Source organism: Augochlora pura, chromosome 10 (genome assembly GCF_028453695.1).
Source record: "Augochlora pura isolate Apur16 chromosome 10, APUR_v2.2.1, whole genome shotgun sequence".
Taxonomy (NCBI): Eukaryota; Metazoa; Arthropoda; class Insecta; order Hymenoptera; family Halictidae; genus Augochlora; species Augochlora pura.
In genome coordinates this window covers 66,049-84,901 of record NC_135781.1, presented here as the reverse complement: position 1 = coordinate 84,901, position 18,853 = coordinate 66,049, and the positions used below count along the sequence as shown (strand labels likewise).

The following is an 18,853-nucleotide window of genomic DNA, read 5'->3' as shown; positions in this document are numbered from 1 at the left end:
GTGGGATCAACGGTAAGTTCGCGCGTACCTCGGTCGTACGAATTTCGATCCGCGATACGATAAAAATAATCGTCGATCGGAACAAAAGCGTTCTCGATCGACCTCGGTTCGCCGCCGGTCGCCGCTCGCCGCCCAATTCACGCGGCACCGTCGACAGGCCGACACGTTTCTCTTGAAAATCCTAATCGAATATGAGAGCAAGTTCGCAAGATCGTTCGCAGGAATCGAATGTTTCGCGCTACGATGATCGGTCGGCAAGACCATGAACGAACGACTCCGGTACAAACGCGCGCTCGTTCTCGTTCTGGCGGTCGTCCTTTGCTCGTTCCTGCCCTGCAGCAGCTTCGAAGTTGTCGTCGACGACCCTAGGTACTTTTTCTTCTCGCCTCAAGCCTTTTCCATTCTGTCTCGAATTGCGAATGGAAATCCAAAAACAGCAAAACGGAAAGTCGATGCGAGCGCGACACGGTTTTCTGGCTAGCCTTTCATTAGTCGCGGCGACGACGACGTCTCTCGGATTTCGCTCTAGACACCACAGATTCGATCGAACGCGCAACGACGAAGCCGATCGTGTCAGAGACAGAGCCAATCGATCGCATCGCGATCCGATCCGATCCGAGATCGGGGTTACCGCTCGCCACCAATCGCAGTCGAGATATTAGGATTTCTCTTTTTCTTCCAGCGCTCCGGAGGTCGATTTCGCCGAGGAACATCGCGACACCGCCGACTCGTCGTCTATCGAGCAGATATTTCAGAGCCCGAAGAGCAGGAGGAACGCCGCGAGCGGGTCAAAGCCCGAACCGAGAGCGGAGGTCTCGCGGCGATCGCCGCCGGGCGAGAATCTCGTCCGAGCGAAACGCGAGGGCTCGGGGAAAAAGGGCGGCCGGAAGAGCCCGCGGGAGGCTGCGAAAGTCGCGGCGGAGAAGCGCTCGGTGGCCGACAGGGCCGGAAAATCCTCGCCGCGAGTCGGCCGTGCGGTCCGATCGTCCCGGGACGCCGCGAACCAAGCTGACAGGCTGTCGGCGGACTACGAGGCCGGCTCGGACGACGGATCCGACTACGCGGAGGTACTGGAGGACGACTCCAGATTGGCCGAGGACAGGTTCATCGATCAGGACGAGAGATCGATCCTGTACGACGATCTGGAGGAGAAGGACGTGGTGAAGAGAGGCGTCGCCGGGGCCGAAGACTACGAGGAGCTCGACGATCGAGTCGACGAACCGGAGAATGGCCTGGAGGAAAGAGGATCCTCGGAGGAAGCCGCCGAGAAGGCGAGAGCTCGCGGCGGCGCCAGAGTCGCGACGGAGCAGCACATCTCGAAGAAGAGACAAATCCCTGTTTCCTCGGGCTCCTCCGACTCGGCGTTGAAGGACGCGAAGCGTCCCGAGAAAGAGAGCCCCGTGGCCGATGACCGGGCTGCTGGAAGGAAGGAGTCCCGCCTGGCAGAGGATCGGGCGGTCGACGCGGACCGAGGCAAGCCGGACCGGGCCACCAGCGACGAGGCGGACCAGTCGAAGAGGAACGTTGCCGTCGACGCGTTCGAGACGATCCTCGACGCCGACGGCTCGAGGCAGGCTCCCTCGACGAATGATCGGGCGCAGCTGGCGACGGAGGAGGGAAAATCGCAGGACACGAGCTCGCCGTGCGACAAGAAGTCAGCCGACGAGCCCCCGGACCCGAGCGGAGTCTCGAAGCTCGAGGAAGCGAAGGCGGCCGAGGCACTGGCGCCGGCCGGGACCGCGGCCGTGGCCGCGGCCGGGTTGGTCGCTGGTGCGCCCAAGACCGAGACGCGAGCCGGCAGTCCCGACAACTCGATCAACCCCGACGGTCCGACGGCGGAGCAGTCGGAACAGTCGGAGCAGTCCGACAGGGAGTACGAGAAGCGAGTGGAGGAACAGATCCAACGAAAGATCGATTCGATCAAGGAGGAGATCAAGCGCGAGATCGCCGAGAGCGAGAAGCTCGAGGAGATAGAGAGCAACAATGCGAAATTCGACGAGCTTCTCGACCAACAAGAGGACGAGCAGAACGCGCAGGACGAGCAGGCAGAGCAGCGGCAGCTGGTCGCCGAGGCGGCTGCGGCGGCTACCTCGGAAAAGAAAACGAATCCTTCGAAGAGGTCTGTCGCGAGCTCGGATAGATTACAAAAGGGGGCCAACGGCGACGAGCGACCGACCAAACGACGAAAGAGGCAGGACGGAGCTAATCTGGAGAACGCCGACAGCTCTTCTGGCTCGAACTCGAAGCTGGAGAAGAAGTCCACCGGCGAGGGGGTGGACGGGAAACGAATCGCTACTCCGAGCCTCTCGGCACCAGGGCCGATCGCGATGGCGCCGAGGAAGCGGGACGCTCCGCGCGAAGCGTACCTCGTCAAGAGAGATCGAAGCAAGAAAAAGAGGAGAAGGCGGTCGAGAGAATACGAACGAGGGAGCTCGCGGGAAGCCGTCAAGGTAGAGGACCGAATCACTACTTAGCACGTAAGTCTAGTGGAAGGTCTCTAGACATCGAAAAAGTAATCGAAAAGTCGTCCCACCACCAACCTTGTTCGTCCCACAGGCTGCATCAATCTCGCAGCCAACCGAGCTGGCTGCCCCATCGCACGGCGAGTCCAATTCCGTGGCTTCGCTGGCGGAGAACGCCGAGGAGCTCGGACCATTGGCCAGCGAGTACGGAGAGGCTTTCGGAGGCCTGCAAGGAGAGCCCGGCTTGACTCTGGCTCGCTTCAAGAGAATCAAACGGGTTCTGCGACCTAGAACTTTGGAGGCCTAGCCGCGCGTTCGAGCCGCGAGCGAAGGGACTCGAAGGACCCAGACTTTCTTCGACTCTTTGAATACGCAGCTCCGATTGTAGTTTCTAGTCTTAGCGTCTAGAGACGTTTCGATAAATTGAACGTCGCGGCCAGCGCGCGCCACGGGCTAATCACTAATTTATACGTAGTCGTAAGTAAGTAAGTAAACGAAGCGTTCGACCGCATCGCGGTGGACCATCGATTCCCCGTGGCTGTAATAAACGACCGTCGGCGATCCTGTATCGCGTTGCCCGATTCCCGCAGCCACGGATTCGAGAGCCGTCGTAACTGCAGTTTCGTAACGCGCGTCAACTACCGTCTTGTAAAATAGAACGATAAAATAAAGTAAAAACTTCGGCGATGGAACCGTCGATTCTCTGGGTTCGATTATTATTAATTGTACGACGGGATAAAGCGAAGAGAATGCGTGTGTACGTGAGAGTGAGAGAGAGAGAGAGAGAGAGAGAAAGTGATAGGTGCCCAGGCAAATACACAGAGACGCATTCGTAGACGTTCAAGATTTAATAACAAAGATACGATTAAACACGAAGAAGACACATAGATCGTTAACCCTCTTTTTTGTGCGCTTACATTATCGGGAGGGGGGGCTGGGGTTGGAGAGGGGTGAGATTGACGTTGGTTCTCGGCACGAACGAGCCCCGCCCTCCCCTGTTGTTGTCGTTATTTTCTTGGTTGTTCGTTTTGTTTGTTTGTGTTATCATCGTCGTAATAATCGTCAACATTGTCGTCGTCGTCGTCGTCGTCGTCATCATCATTGTCGTTGTCGTTCGACTCTCCTCGAATCGCCGTTCTACTTTACAACAATATGAAACAATTATTTACACATCGACGGGCGGTAGTGCCACGGTGTCGTGCAAGAAATGCCAAAGGTGACTGTTCAATGTTTTCTAAATTTGTCTCCAGTGTTCTCTTCTCCCGCAGAGTTTCCGGTCAGAGTCGAGGTCTCGCTACAAAAGGACAACGATCGCGACACCTCGATTCCGACTCCAAGCTCGTTGACAAAATCGGTCGCGAACGATCATTCTCGCGTACACTCCAACAATCTTCGGTTGCGACCTCGGCGGTCTCGCGACCCTATTCTCCTCGGCTGGAATTCAGTCAACGATTTTTTCGATTGATCGATCGATGACGCGTCGACCACCGTCGCACCTACGCTTTCGCTGAACTTGCAAAATGATTTTTCGAGACGACAGAGTCTCTAGTTGCCGATGTCGTTGACGCGCGGTCGACGCGCGAGCGATGATCGGGCCAGAAGAATCCTCGACGATCTTCCAATCGGAGAAAGAGAAGAAGCGAAAGAGAATCACCGAAAGTCGCTCTGATATGGAATCTCGATCGCGAGATCGTTTCCCAACGCGACGAACGATCGTGAAATCCGACTTAGAAGAGACGAGCGGAATGGCGATCGGACACTCTGCTTCGATCGCGTTCTGTTCTTTTTAGTGTATGTCGATAGAGATTTTCCTTTTATTTAAAAAAATCGATGTCTGAGAAATGGTGTTCACAATAATATGGTACAACAACGTAACGGCATTACAGACTTATTCATATTTATACGGTCTCTCTCTATGTATATATATACATATACATATATATATACATATAAACACACATATACATATACACATACATGTCGTACACGTATACATATGTATATATAAATATATATTTATGCATTAATATATATTCATATATACGCGCGTGTTTCCTCGTGTCCCTGCGTGTGTACGTGTGCGCGCGCGCGCGCGCGCTTGTGTGTGTCTGCGTATGGTTGCGGGTAATATTTATAATAATAATAATAAAAATAACAGTAATAATAATAATGATAATAATAATATAAGATAATTTCTGTTTACCACAATAACATGGCTATATACAAATATTACAAGGCTCCCTTCGTTCTTTCCCAAAAACTGTCGCGTGTTCGATGCATGCATGTATCGAGCGGTGTTCGGACTAGCGGTGCTGCCACGATTTGGTCCTTCGTCCCGTTCGAGTACGACGATCGATTCGGCTTCTTCTACCCTCGCACACCGTACAGATCGATTCGACCCGGAAGCGAACGTTTCTCCAAGAAATTCGCCTCTGTTCACAGGTTTTCGAGCGACTTGAAATTTTTACGACGATCGGTTTACGTCGAATCGCGATCGAGTCGGGCAATGCGTTCCTCGCGGTTCACCGTCGATTTCGGTCCAACTCGATCTGCCTGAAACTCCTTCCACTCCGCGATCGAATTGACGAAACAGCTGCGCGGTGTCGCGCGTCCCTCACGCACCATAGGCAAACATATTTTCTAACAAATTTCTTCATCTCGTTGCATCGTTGCAATTTTATCGTCACCGAAATCCACCTATTTTTCACTTTGAAGCATTTCGTGTAGACGGAACGGCAGAACGCGCGATGCTACTTGTACCATACAGAACTTGCTATCGCGAATTCTATAAAACTATTCGTTTATTTTCAAAAAAGTGTCCAAGTTGAATCTATATAGACTTTGCTTTCGCGACTAACTGCAAGATATAGCGCATACGTGAAACATTTCGACGTTTTTATCTATAGCGCAAGACGCGTACACCGATGTACAGCTATTTAGACAACTCGACATGTATCAAGCGATTCGAGTTTTACCTGCGTTGCAGCCAAGTTATAAGTGCAACAACGTCCTGGACAGTGGGCAAGAATTGACGAGCCACTCTTTTTCTCTCGACATAGTAAGACCGTGTGTTTGACTTTGTTTTGTTCGAGAAAGAGAGACAGAGAGACGGAGTGGTGGAGATAGAGTGTGTATGTGTGTGTGTAAGAGAGAGAATGTAAATGGCTCGCGATATTTCTACCTTCTACTTGACGCGCTTACGCTCGAAGCATAATGGTTTCAGTGATGTTTTGGTCGTTGGGCAATCTCTTCGCGCTGAGAGACTCGGATCCGAAATAATAAATCTGAAATATCTTTCGGAGCGGGATAGATTGTCCGACCTCGAAGGGACGTCGATCTATAATTTCGGTACAAATCAGTCCGGACACGACCGACGCCAACAACAAAACAGATTCTTTCAAAAGTTTCGGACCGCTCTGCGAATCGATGAAAGTAACTGAACAAGAAGCGTCTCGTGGAGATGAGAAGATCGTTTCTCCAATCCCATGGGTACATTTACGTTGGGGCTGCTTGATCGTTTCGTACGAAAGCGTTTACGTTCAAACGTTTTCCGATACACCATATTATTCTCGACGTCCAACTCGAAAACTATTCGGAATCTTCTTTGTTCTTCGAACAATTTGTAGGTGGCGCTGAGAGACGTTCCCCGGTGACTCGAATTTCGAAGAATCGAAGTTATCGGGCTGGTGACGGGGAAGATTGGCTATCGGTTCGCGTTTCGAAAATTCGGATTCGGAACGTCGACACGCGGTTGGTTCCGCGACCTCGCGCCGTCGTCGTCGCTGCGATCCGATAAACGCTGTGACTCGATGCCGAGCGACGTTAAGTACTTTTCACGGTTTACAAAAAAGAGACAGCGCCGCGAAATTCCGAAAAGTCGATTCACACTTTTCCGGACCAAAAAGAAATTCGCACGAACGACTCTCTTCACGAATTCTAATAGCGACTCGGTGGGTGTAACTTGGTTGCGTCGTCGCGTTATTGGTATCGCACGTGGCCGCGCGACACCGACTTGGGCGAGCGAAAATTTCTCGAATTTCAGGGAAACCCGAAAGGAACTGGTTGTACCGAGTCCTCGTGAACTTCTACACCGCAGCACAATTATTCTCTGTCCAGCGACTTCCTTCGATTTCACAGATCCTTAAAAACGATTGGACAACCTTCGATTCCGATGCTAACCACTCGCGTCCATCGGAGAACCGATCGTTTCACGCATCACGCGTTTCCAGGTCCACGCTACTTAAACATTCTACCGCATTTCGAACATGTTTTCATTAGGATTCTTCTGTTGTTTGTAATTTACTTTTTCCCATACGCGATAGAGATACACGAATCGTGGAAACAGAATTCGATTCGACGAGCATCTCCGTTGGTCACCGAATATCTTTGGTTGGTTCTGCTTGTATCGTTTCGAAAGCAACGACGGGCAACAACGCGAACGTGGAAACGGCGAAGCGAGACAAGGCGAGGCGTAAACTTTGCAAACAACTTTCAACAATGATCGCATCGATCGTCTGTTACTCTATGAAATCCATTTCGACGGAACTCTTTTAAGAACTGTTGTCGGTTGGCCGCCGGCCCAGTCGACGCAGAGATCGATCTTGCGAGCACGATCTCGCGGTAGAATCGGTCAGCATCCGCGAAAACCTGACATTCGATTTTACCGCGAGCACGATTTTCGATCAGACTCTGTGTCACCCCGCTGGAAAGCTGGGCCTTCGCGAGCCGATCGTGGAACCGGTCGTCTACAGGGAACTTGTCAACTGCATGCGATTTCCAAAGGGGCCGGTCACGGGCCGAGAGTGAGACACCGAAGCGACGAAAGCCTCGAGAGACCGTATACGATTACGAAAGTCTTTTCGCAGCCCGAGAATTGCTTCGAATATTCTCCTCCGTTGCGGCGACTCGAGATTTTATTCGGCGCAACGTGACATGCCCCGGAAGAAACTCCGTGTACAGCCGTTCGATCCAGATTTCGCCGAACGGTTTCTAGAATTGGTACGCGTTCGACGCACTCGCGTCTCTTTCCCTCGTTAAACGTAACAAACGCTCGGAATATAACTCTACCGGTATAAAACGCTCGAATAAATCGGATAAACTCTCGAATGATCGCAACTTAGCACCTCAAAACGCGTGCTTCGCAGCAGCCCTTTCTCCATTGTTGCGTCGCCGCGTCGTAGCTCGCGAGCGGCGCTCGGATAGAGGTCGACTTTTACCACTACGTACGTACACGGTATACAGATATAAGCGTCGTATCTCTTCGCGATTTTCTGCATCTCCTTTATACATTTCTCCTTATATATCTTTTAGTCGAATTATCCTAGAACGTGTTGCCGCGCGGCCGCAGAATTAATTATTTCGACGTTGTTGTACAAAGTACAGCGTATTACTTTCAAAAAACAATTGACGACCTTGATGGGCTCGGGGCCCCTGCGCGTTATCTCATCCAGCATTTGCGGCTTGCCATCGAGGAAGGCCAGCGCCGCGACGAGGGAAACCGAATTACATAGGTCTCGCGAGATGCAACCCACGATGTCACACACAGCGATCTCTTTTTTTCGCGAACAAGCTCTTTCTTCCATCGATTCGCGAACAATCATTTTCACGATTCCGCCCCGACTAAGAAGGTTTACAATGTTCTGGAAAGTAGGGAATAAATAATGGAATTGTATTTCGATGGGAAGCAAATCGATGGGTAATCGAGCTTGACGCGACGTTACAAGCAGCTGTAATTATCGAAACGATAGGATTCTTATTCCCACGCGAGTACACTCGCGAATCCAGAAATCGGTAGCCGACGCCGAAACTCGACCCGCGATAAGGATCACCGTGGCGAGAGCGACGGTTCCAATCTCGGATGAATTTTGCTCGATGCGCTCGAATTTCGCTGCTCGCTTCCCAGTGAGAACAATCTCGGGAACTCTGGTCAATGTCCCGCGAATCTCTAGCTTGGAATTTTAACTGTCGATATCGATTCGATCGAATTCCGTTGGGCGACAACGTTATCGCGAAACCGTTTCAAGGTTTGTGGCTAGAAAAGAGTACTACGTTTAAAATTCGTCTCGATGTCCTCGCTTGGGAATTTTGCGGTTGCGGAACGCGGTTGGACGTCGGTTGTTGAGGAATGAACGGAATAATTGGTCTCGACGAAGGAAGGATCAAACTAACTCCGAGGCGACCTAGCGACCAATGTTTGCGGCATATAGCGATCGTCGAAATGCGTCTCCCTTCTCTCTCGCGTCGGTATCCGAATTAGTCCGTATCTGTCTGAATTTGTCCAAACTCGTCGTCCCCCGTGCTCTACGATCCTCGGCCCCTTGTGATCGAGTATAGTGCGCTCCCGGTCTCGTCGCTCGTCGCTCGTCGCTCGACGCCCGACATTCGTCGAAGAGCGTGACGACGGCGACGACCGAGACCGCGTACGCGCTCCGGCTTACGTTTTCTCGCAATTCGTTTATTACACTTCTCGTTCGTTCGTCGTTTTTCGCTAAACGTTAATTTCTGTTTTTCTCACCTAAACGGTAGATCGATTTTTATCTTACTAGAATCGTATATGACAAAAGCATGTATAAATCAGTAGACATTTTGTTTTGTGCTTCTTAGAGATCATACATGATACAATGTACAAAGTAGTATAAAATAAAAAAAGGGTTAATAAAGATTTGTATTACTTAATCCTCAATCAACGATTTATCACGAACGGGTCTGGTCGCCGACCGGACGCGTCCAGCGGGAACCGGTTTCCAGCTTCGTTCCGTTCTCGCGAAGGGAACGATTTTGACGACGTTCTCTGGGACGAATCGCGCGAGCTTTTCGATCGATCGTTTTTAATCGACGAACGATCGGAGGAGATTCACCCGGCCGAACTGGTTCTAGCGTGACCTTTTATCGGAGACCGGTTCCTGCCGGGGGTTTCCTCGACGACGGCGATCCGACCATCGAGCCTCGCAGCGCCGCGACGCGACCCGTTTCTACTGAAATGGTGGCCCACGGAATCGATTTTCTCGCGACACCCAGGACAGATCAGAATTTGTATTTCCCTACGTAATATAGTCGGCGCGCGATTCGCGAATGAGTAAAGTGATCTCGCCTTAAAGTCGATCTAGCCTAAAGTGGGCCTCGGCGCTGGGATCGGATATGACCATGTTCGGGTCGGTGAGCATTTGAAGACCATCGACGTCGATGGGGTCGAGGCCCTGCCTCAGAGCGTCGTCCGACGGGAAGAGATCCGGGTCGAAGTCGCCCATCATCGCCGTCCCGAGGTCCTTGACGAACTCGGGATCGTCTGCGCCCGAAAAGTCTGCAACAATATTGGCCAAACGGTTACGTCTATTCGCCAATGTACATGCGTTTCGTTTCGCATTGTTTCGCATTGTTTCGCATCGGCGAGGGCGGTCTCTCCTTCCTTCTCGATTCCTTCGAGCCGAGTCCGAATCCGGCTCCGAGTAATCGAGAAGCATGTACAATCGAGAGTATGTAGTTGCCCCCTTTTATATCCGCGGAACCCCCCGATCGCGGGGAACCCACCGGTAAGGATGATCGTCGGCGTGTTTGGTGTCTGCGGCGTGAGCTGCTGCGTGGTGGTAGTGTTGGTCGAGTTGGGTGTCGTAGGCTGATACGCCATTTGCGGGCTCGTGCTGAAGTAACCAGCGTCTCCGCTTCCCAATTCACCTCCGACATTTATTACGTCGTTCTGCAAAAACAAAATTCGGACATGTCGGATCAGATTGTTCCCGATACGAAGCGCACCGGTAAGTCGGCACGCGGGAAGCTGCGGCTCCCGTTCCGGCGACAAGAAGAGTTGGTCGCGGGCAATGTGAAATATTGATCCGTTTCATATTTCGATAATAAGCGATGAAAGCGACCTGGAAGATCAACTATTCGAATTAATTCCGCGGAGATCCGACGGGATCCGGTTAATCGAAGGCGAGAAGAAGGCGAGGAGGCAAGAAGACGCGAAGACGCGAAGACGCGAAGACGCGAAGAGGAGAAATCGACGTTTACGGAGAAAGAAGCTCGACCGAGAAATTATTTTCTCATCGAGGAAATCCCAAGCGCGGCTTTAATCTCTCGCTTAACGGTCGCAGTGTGCAGCAGGTGTACAAATTCCATGGAAGTTTCTGCTTCGTTCGCCTTCCAAGATTTCCTTTATTAATAGTCATAGCAGGTTAAAAGTAACGCAAACGAGATTGAAATTCTGCGAGATTCTCTGTGCCTCGTTCTCCTTTTAAGATCCCTGCAAGCTATAATCGTAATAACGGCGACGACTCGCGTGGGAGTCGCGCTAAGCCATCGACATTTTTTTACCTCGCTTAACCGAGAACACTGGCATCCTCCACCAATGTTTATAATTCTTGGCAATATCGTCCAACTCTATCGTCTAACTATAAAGGAGGACATGCTCACCTGCGCGTAGGTCGTGGTATGGTTCGGCGATCCGATGTACGATCCGATCGTGTTGGTCGGTACGGGGGTGTCCATCTGAAGTAAGAGAAGAAAAGAAAAACGAGAAGATAAGACCGAGCGAACAAACGCCGACGGCGTGGCGCAGCGTGGTGGCATGGCGCGCGGCTGCGGTGGGCGTCGCGTCGCGTCGCGTCGCGTCGACGGGCCGCCATTCCGGTTTCCGATAGACGAGAGAGGGTGTCGGCGTGGCTGGATATCCAGGGGGGCTCGATCAAATTGGAGGAGGAGCGGGGAATGAACCGCGGCCAGGCAGATTCACGCTCAATTGCACCGCGGCGATTACCTCTGGTGGTCTTCGCTCCGTTTGTTTCGAATTTCAGGGTTGAACGCGAGTATACGAGTATCCAGAGTGGACCGAGCACGGACCGAGAGCGTGGACCGAACGCGGACCAAGGAGGCGGCCCGTAGATGCTGGCTGGCGCTACGGGGTGGAAGAAAACAAGGGAAGCGGAGAAACAAAAGGCGAATCGGCCGACCGGTGGCCGCTTTTATTGGCAAAAGGATCGGTTTCGGGTTCGCGTTGCCTGTTACCGCTTTCCTATTGCCCGGCCGGTTCTCCTTGTCGTGGCTCTACCCTGTCGGCCAAAAAAGAAACGATCTTCTTGGTCTCTCGTGTGGTCGCCCGGTTCGCTGCATCGATTCGCAATGCGCGAACATCGTATCGCCACCGTCTTTGTCTCGATCTCGGGGTACTAGAGTACGCGACCGAATACGCGACCGCAGTCCAGCTGGCCATTCGTTGCGACGAATGATCGGTAACCGAGTCCAAAGATTGAATCCGCAAAGGGTATGGATGTGTAGTAGCAGCAGCAGCAGCAGCAGTTTCGCGTAATTGGCGACGAAGCGGTGGACGTTTGTCCCGGTAAAAGCGCACCGATTCCTGTGGGCTTGTGTAAGCGAGGTTACGGTCCTCGCGGCCCGTTTTTCCCGAATATCCGTAGCAAACCGCGGGGTCGACTTCGCAAATTTCGCATCACCGAGCAGCAGACCCCGCGAACGAGCGTCCGAACGACGCGCGACCGGTCGAGACGGCGGGTTCCGCGTCGCGCGACGCTGAAACGCGAGCAGACGGAACGAGAGGGAAAGGGGGAGACAAGGAAAGAAGTTGGCAGGGTAGACGAGAGCAACGAAAACAAGAAATTCGGAGAGGGGGAGCTCGCGGAGAAAATTCAGCGGGGGTGGTTGTTTGGTTCGGTAGGGGATCGGTTGTATAGAAAGAGAGCGAATGCTTTGAAATAGTTTAGCTTAGCACAAGGGCATTATTTCACCTCTATCTGCGTGGTCCAACCAAGTTCCATGAGCTGCTGCGCGAATTGCGGCCAATCCTGACGGATGCGGGCAACAGATAAACATCAAGGCTTAACATTTCAGTGTTACGCGTAACGAGACATTGTAGGACGAGAGCCGAGTCGAGTCGAGTCGAGTCGGGTGTACGCGCGGAAGGGTTCGTTTTCTCTTCGGGGAAGAGAAGAAAAAGGCAACGGCGGGCGTCTGGGTCACGGCGAGAATCTTTTAGAGTTCCGGAGTTGGTGGAAACGAAGTCCCGCGCTGTCAATCGAGAAAATCACAGCAACTTGGCTCGAGTCCGGCGACTAGGATAGAGGTCGTGGCCCGAGATCGTTCGTGCACGAGGATCGCGGAATCTCGTCCTTCCAGTCGAATTGGATCGAATCGAATCGAATCGACGGCGGGGGCTTGTTCGTCGTCGTCTCGCGGCGCGTCGAATCTTTCCGAAGTGAAATGCTGCAAAATCGTTGTTCGCGAAGACTCGAAGAGGAACGCGACCGGACGGCGAATCGAACCTTTCGATCGATAGCGTTCGTACCGACGAGAGGAACCGAGAAACTCTCGCGCAGCCGAGAGTTTCGGAAACGATGGTCGGCGATGAGTGGTTTCTCCGGCCGACATGTCTAGACTCTGGACGCAAAACGACGCGTGGGAGAGGGTCGCGCCGAGGCCGTCAAAACGGCGGCGCGCACGAATTCGAACGATCTCGGGAGTCGAACGAGCATATTCGGAAGGCGAGTTTCGTTGAGAACGCGGAGCGGAACACGTTCGAGGCGACGTTCGAGGCTAGAAAGAGAGAGAGAGAGAGAGAGAGAGAGAGAGAGAGAGAGAGCCGCTGGATCGTTGCCAAGTCGAGAGCAATCGAGAGCAAGCGGGTCCTCGTTCCGGTGTACCGGAAACGACGTTTCGACCTTTTACTAACCATCGTAAACTGTTCAAAGTCTTGCTGAAGGGTGGCTGCCTGCGCCTGGTTCAGGAAGTAGTTCTGATCGAGGCCGTCCGACGTCAGGTTCGGCGGACCAGGATGTCCCGTCGGACTAGGCGGCGCCGATGGGTTGTTGCTGTAACTCAATGGGCTTCCCTGTAATCCGCGAGAAAACAGCCTTTAATCGTTGCAAGCGACGAGCGACGAGCGACGAGCCGCGTCTCTCCCGCACCGATCGGAGAAACGCGTTCCCCTTTTGGGGCTATTACCGCCCCCGCATCGATCTCGGCCGACCACTACGCCGACGCAGACTTCGAAACTTGCCGGAACGGTCGAGCTTTCCGCGTATCGGGTAACTCGCTTCACCGTCCCAACGGGTCGACGTCTTCGTCGCGCGACTTTGCGTCTCGAAACGCGCCCGCGACGATCGAGATCGAAGGGGGCTCTCCTCTCCGATGCTCACCTGAACCGTTAAACTGGGCGACGATTGCGGCGACGGCCTGTTCACCTGCTGCGAGGACCTGTACGAACCCAAGTTGTGCTGCTGTTGCTGTGACTGCGACGACTTCTGCGCAAAATCAAATTTTTTAGATCATTCGACGCGATCGCTCAAAATTGAGAGACGCGATAAAGGAAACGCAAAAAATTATGGCCGCGATACTAACTGGACTTTGTGGTGGCACGGGACTGTGCGGTTGCTGATAAATGTAGTGGCCCGCCGGACTGTGGGACGTTGCCGTCGGCGGCGGTGGTGGCACCGGTTGTTGCGAATAGCTCTGAGGATCTTGTTGCGAAGTACTTGTGCTGTTTTCCAGCGCCACACCCTGTTCACAGCCATCTCTATTAACGATCGGTCGCCACCGGTTTGTCGGTCGCGGCTTCTCTTTTCTTTTCTTTCTTTTCTTTCCTTTTCGTTGGTTGCTTTCTTTCTTTCTTTCTTTCTTTCTTTCTTTCTTTCTTTCGATTTGTTCGCGTAACCAGCTCGAATGAGATACGCCAAGCCGCGAAACGAGCTCGCGCGAATCGATCTCGAACGCTGATTTGAAACACTCCAAGTCACGGAAACGGTTTACCACGGTCGAGAGGCGAGACCGACGAATCTACGTCGGAAACCGGATCACCGGTACCGGAAGAGAGACCTTCGGAGGAAGATGGTCTTCCCACACCTTTCGAAAACCGGCATTTTTCTTCCCTCGTTTCGCTCGGAAACAAACTTTTCCGGATAATTTCGCCGAGATTCGCCGAAAGCCAAGTCGAACGCGACTTTTCATCCGATGAAAATCTGTTCGGAAAATCGAATCGAGTCTGTCCGGCCCGTTCGTACCTAACGCGATCGATCGTTTGAACCGCGTCTCGCACCGTGCTAAACCGTGATGCTCGCTATGCGACGTATAATGAGCGAAACGACGGGACGGTTAGAGCGGAGAAAACGACTAGTGGAACGAATACGGAGTTCAAAGAAAATAAAAAACCGGCAACAACGCGCGCAGCAAGACGCGGGAAACTCCGAGGAAAGATTCTGCTACAATTTCTGGATTTGCGAATTGCGATCGAGATTTGTTATCCGTTCGGAATTCGGTCGGATGTTACAGAACGGGTCCACAGAACATTTTCTATCGCGCGAGGCTTTCTCGGTTCTGGTGAGTCGCTCCGTCGCGTCGGATCGAAACAAAGAGAAATACGAGGCACGGTCGCGAGAAAAATAAAAATGTTCGCACGTCGCTACTAACCTTACACTTGTGAAGAAATCTAGAGTTAACGGGCACTGATAAATGGTTCTGCAAAATAACAAACACAAAACAAAACGCTACAACAAAGGCAAAATAAAAAAAAAAAATGAAACGAAAGTAAAATGTGGCCGCTAAAGCAATACACGTATCGTGCATATACGGGTTCGGTAATAGGAAAGGAGAGGGAGGGGAAGGGAGGGGGCGAGAGCACGCAGGGAGCATGGAAGGCACGTGGTCGGTTCAAAGAGGATGGAGAAAGAAACTGAAGCTATTCTTCCGCCGCCAATCTTTTCGCATAGATTATCCCCTACGCTTTACCAAATTACCGGAAATCCGTTGCCAAGCATTTTACGTTCTTTTTTCTTGACAGAGTTGTCGTTCCTCTTCGATCGTTGCGCATCGTTGGACCCATTCGATCCGAACGCGTGCGCTATCGTGCCAGCGTTACTTTCGCAGCTCGCTATCGGAATAAAATCTTCCATCGAGAATCGTCGAAACAACTTGTCGTTGGCGAAGGAAAGCCGTAGTAGACTTCGCGTCGCGTCGCGTCGCGTTGCGTACGTTGGCTGCGGGTGCATCGGCAGTCTCGAACGACGCGCAAACCCGACACTGGTACCGGGATCGCAAGGTCGTATACGCGGCCGATGCTCGAGTTTCGGTTCCGCGAAAAGGATAGCCAACAGGCTCGAGTCGAGCTGGTCGACGACGGATCCGTACCCCGTCTACCCTTTTTGCGTCGCCGTCTACGCGGATCGGAAACGTTGACCGAGATTTGGGGAAACGAGAGGAGATCGGCGAAAACCGACAAAAACGAAAACAGAGATAAAGATACCGAATGATCGATCGGTTGGGCGATACAAAACGGACAGAGACGCCGCGCAGGAATTGACGCGGCGAGCGCTCGATCGCACGATCGCGATCATCGATATCGACGCGCGCGGATATCGCATATTTTTACGCGTGCCGAGCTCGACTCGACTCGGCTCGGCTCGGCTTAATTCGACTCAACTCGCGACGCGGTGTCCTTCATCGATCCGCCGTGACTCGACCAAAAGAAAATATCAATTTCAGGAATTTCGAGTTTGCTCCTCGGCACTTGCCAGGCACCGTTCACCTGTTCCTTTTACCGTCTAGTCTAGGTCTAGTTCCGATAATCGTATAATCGGAGAGATATCGTCGAGACTCTTGCTAATTTGACACGACAACTTCTATCAGTCGATCAGCGATTCAATGTTTCTTTCTTCTCCGATAAAGAGAGAGAGAGAGAGAGAGAGAGAGAGAGAGAGAGAGAGAGAGAGAGAATTCTTAACAGAACAAAATCGTTGAAACCACGCGATCGGGGAAAAATCGAGAAACCGTTGAATTGTTAAAACTCGGAATCGTCTGCCATATAAAACGATCGATGACAAGGTCGTTGCGTCGTCTCGATGTGTCTCGCGACGCAAATTAATTAACAAGCGAGACAAGACGAGGCGCGGCGAAGTCGCGTCAAAACGAGTTCGGAAATCCTTTGACTCTACTTTTCGAGATTTGAGATTCGAAGTCGACATCAACCCGGTATATGAAACCAATGATTCATTGTCCGAGGTATTTATGCTAGAAGTGAAAAAAAAGCATCGATCGTTGCCGTACTTTCGAATCGTTGGCAACCTAAATATCCCGGAGTTTCCTATGAATCATCGCTCGGTCAGCCTGCGAGCTGAGAAATACTTTTCCGCGCGGCGCGTACAGGATCGTAACAGGAGCTTCCTCGCGCGTCTCGATCGCTTAAAAGAAACGCGCGAATCAGAAAGGCGAAAGCAAAGACGAACGCGAGGCGTCGAGAATCATGCACCTCGTCGCAACAACCTATACGTCGAGTTGACGCGTACAGAGTGTTTGGATCTATCTCATCCAACTTGCGCAATTTTAACAGTTTCCAATATTCTATGCGCGGCAGCCTAACAAGCGTTACCAAATTGTTGAGATGCGGTAGGAGGGGGGGGGGGGGGGGGGGGGGGGGGTGGCGGGGGGGTGTCAAGGCACGATCGGCCAGACTCACGTTACTAAACGGCGTATTGCTCGAATGATCCTCCTGGTCCAACGGGGTGTGAAGAGGCGACGTAAAGTTGACATTGCTCAAGTCCGGCAACGATCCCGTGTTGTTTCCTATGGGGATTTGCTGTCCAGGTGGCTGAGAACTCGGGTATATGCTGCAGACAAAACGAGGAATCCGATCAACGGTTCGATCACTCGTCGTACGATATAGAGGCAAAACATTCCGAACAATTAACTGCGTCAAATTATCCTACGAAAGCAACTCCGATCGCTTCTCTCGGAAACTGTAACTATGGCAAACTACGTCGGTCAACTTTGAATTTTTACACGAGAAAACGCAACTGTTTCGATCGTCGCTAAAAGGGTCGAAGAGGACTCTACCGGATCAGTCGACGAATACCTGCGTAAACGATTATGCGGTGCAGCGACGAACGATTACGTTTTCCAGAGACAGAAATACGCGATTCGACAGAGTTTAACGATCGTTTGCGGCTACGGCCTGCGGGAACCGCAGAGGACAGAGGACAGAGGACAGAGGACAGAGGACAGAGGACAGAGGACAGAGGACAGTGGACAGTGGACAGTGGACGGAGGACGGAGGCCGGACAGCGTTCATTCTAACCGGGCGCCTAAATAATGCGTAATAATACACGAAGACTCGCGACGATGGGACGAGTAGCACTATCGGATACGAGAGAAGACGGTGGAGGGGAGCATCTCGAGTTTCAGCTAATTGTTTTATCCAGGCGAAAATGGTGAACTCACTTGATCCCGGGGACTCTGGGCATCTCGCAGGACGATCTCGGACGCTGCATGAATCCGTGGTGCAAGTCTGGGTTGTCGCTTCCGGATCCGCTCATCGCGTGCTGATCTGTGTAGCAAACGAAGCAACAAACGACACCGTAAAGACTGAGTAATAATCATTCCGATTCGTTCTGGACCATTCCGTCGGTCACGTCCAATGGTCGGCCAACTTTCACGAAACATCGTTGTTACCCGTCGATTGTTATCTCTATTCGGCGAGGCGAGCAAACAACATTCGATCACCGTTTTCGGTGATTTTACACGGTCTCGAACGGATCGAATTTCGAGGCGGGGCATCGTTCCGCGACAGTCTCGCGTTCTCGGACGCAATTTATTGAGGCAGCGAGACGCGGCGAGTCGCGGACGACGAGCATATAAGCCGAGTCGGGGCGTCCGATTTCGCGACGGCAACGCAACACCGTGTAACGCTACTTGGTTACGTTGCTGCGCGGGTATAACGTTTCGGTTCGGATCCCCTCGTGTCGCCGGCCGGTGTCCAGATTAAGAGGGAATCATCGGCGGCGCGAGCGCTGCGTCCCGAGCGTTCTGAGAGTCGAGCAACTGGAATCGGAAAACCCGACTAATCGGGGCCGACGACCCTTACCAAATCGCATAGTTTTCTGCGATTCCGGCAAATCGTAAGACGCAGACAACGGGTTGCAACAGCTTTCGATCAGGGACGAGGAAAATTACCAAACACGATGGCATTCGTAGAAACGATATTCGACGGCGTTCGACAACGCTTCAATTTTTCCGGAGACAGATGCATCGATGGCAAGATTACGTTCCAAATTAACCGTGGAACATTATTGTCGGTCGCGTTAGCTCCCACTTTGGAAAGCGACACGGAGGAGACGAGCGATTTCGACGGAAAAGATGAGATACGTCGAGCCAGCTCGGTATCCCGGTTTCTCTGCAAGCCAAAACGAAAATGGGGACGGAAACGGGAACGCGAAGGCTGGGGAAGCGTGCGAAATTGATTATTTGCCACCGTCTTTCGACGGGTGGAAATGGGGAACGAGAGCGAGAACGAGAGCGAGAGCGAGAGCGAGAGAGCGAGAGAGAGAGAGAGACCGCTCGAACGAGTTAAATTACAACAGATAGCGGCTAGAGTCTCCGGCAGATTGACCGTTCGTCGGCTT

General features: G+C 52.3%; 2 protein-coding genes across 6 annotated transcripts in view; one reads left to right on the top strand and one right to left on the bottom strand.

The window, feature by feature from the left end:
• Window positions 1-262: 262 nt before the first annotated feature.
• Window positions 263-3,022, top strand: LOC144476533 (uncharacterized). The gene is given in 3 exon segments (XM_078193613.1): window positions 263-369; window positions 683-2,480; window positions 2,482-3,022. Coding segments are annotated over 3 exon segments (2,193 nt in total). The 3' UTR covers window positions 2,770-3,022.
• A 1,079-nt stretch (window positions 3,023-4,101) lies between these two features.
• The window catches only part of Crtc (CREB-regulated transcription coactivator), a 54,415-nt gene continuing 39,663 nt past the window's right edge, over window positions 4,102-18,853 (bottom strand). For 2 of the 5 annotated variants that reach the window (XM_078192355.1, XM_078192359.1), the window contains 9 exons: window positions 17,673-17,778; window positions 16,912-17,062; window positions 14,871-14,918; window positions 13,806-13,964; window positions 13,604-13,708; window positions 13,138-13,296; window positions 10,869-10,943; window positions 9,990-10,155; window positions 4,102-9,762 (listed from right to left, as the gene is read on the bottom strand). In XM_078192355.1, coding sequence (XP_078048481.1) covers window positions 9,554-9,762; window positions 9,990-10,155; window positions 10,869-10,943; window positions 13,138-13,296; window positions 13,604-13,708; window positions 13,806-13,964; window positions 14,871-14,918; window positions 16,912-17,062; window positions 17,673-17,778 — 1,178 coding nt within the window. In that variant the 3' untranslated portion in view covers window positions 4,102-9,553. The remainder of the gene's footprint in view (window positions 9,763-9,989; window positions 10,156-10,868; window positions 10,944-13,137; window positions 13,297-13,603; window positions 13,709-13,805; window positions 13,965-14,870; window positions 14,919-16,911; window positions 17,063-17,672; window positions 17,779-18,853) is intronic. The other 3 variants (XM_078192356.1, XM_078192358.1, XM_078192357.1) reach the window with 3 other exon arrangements.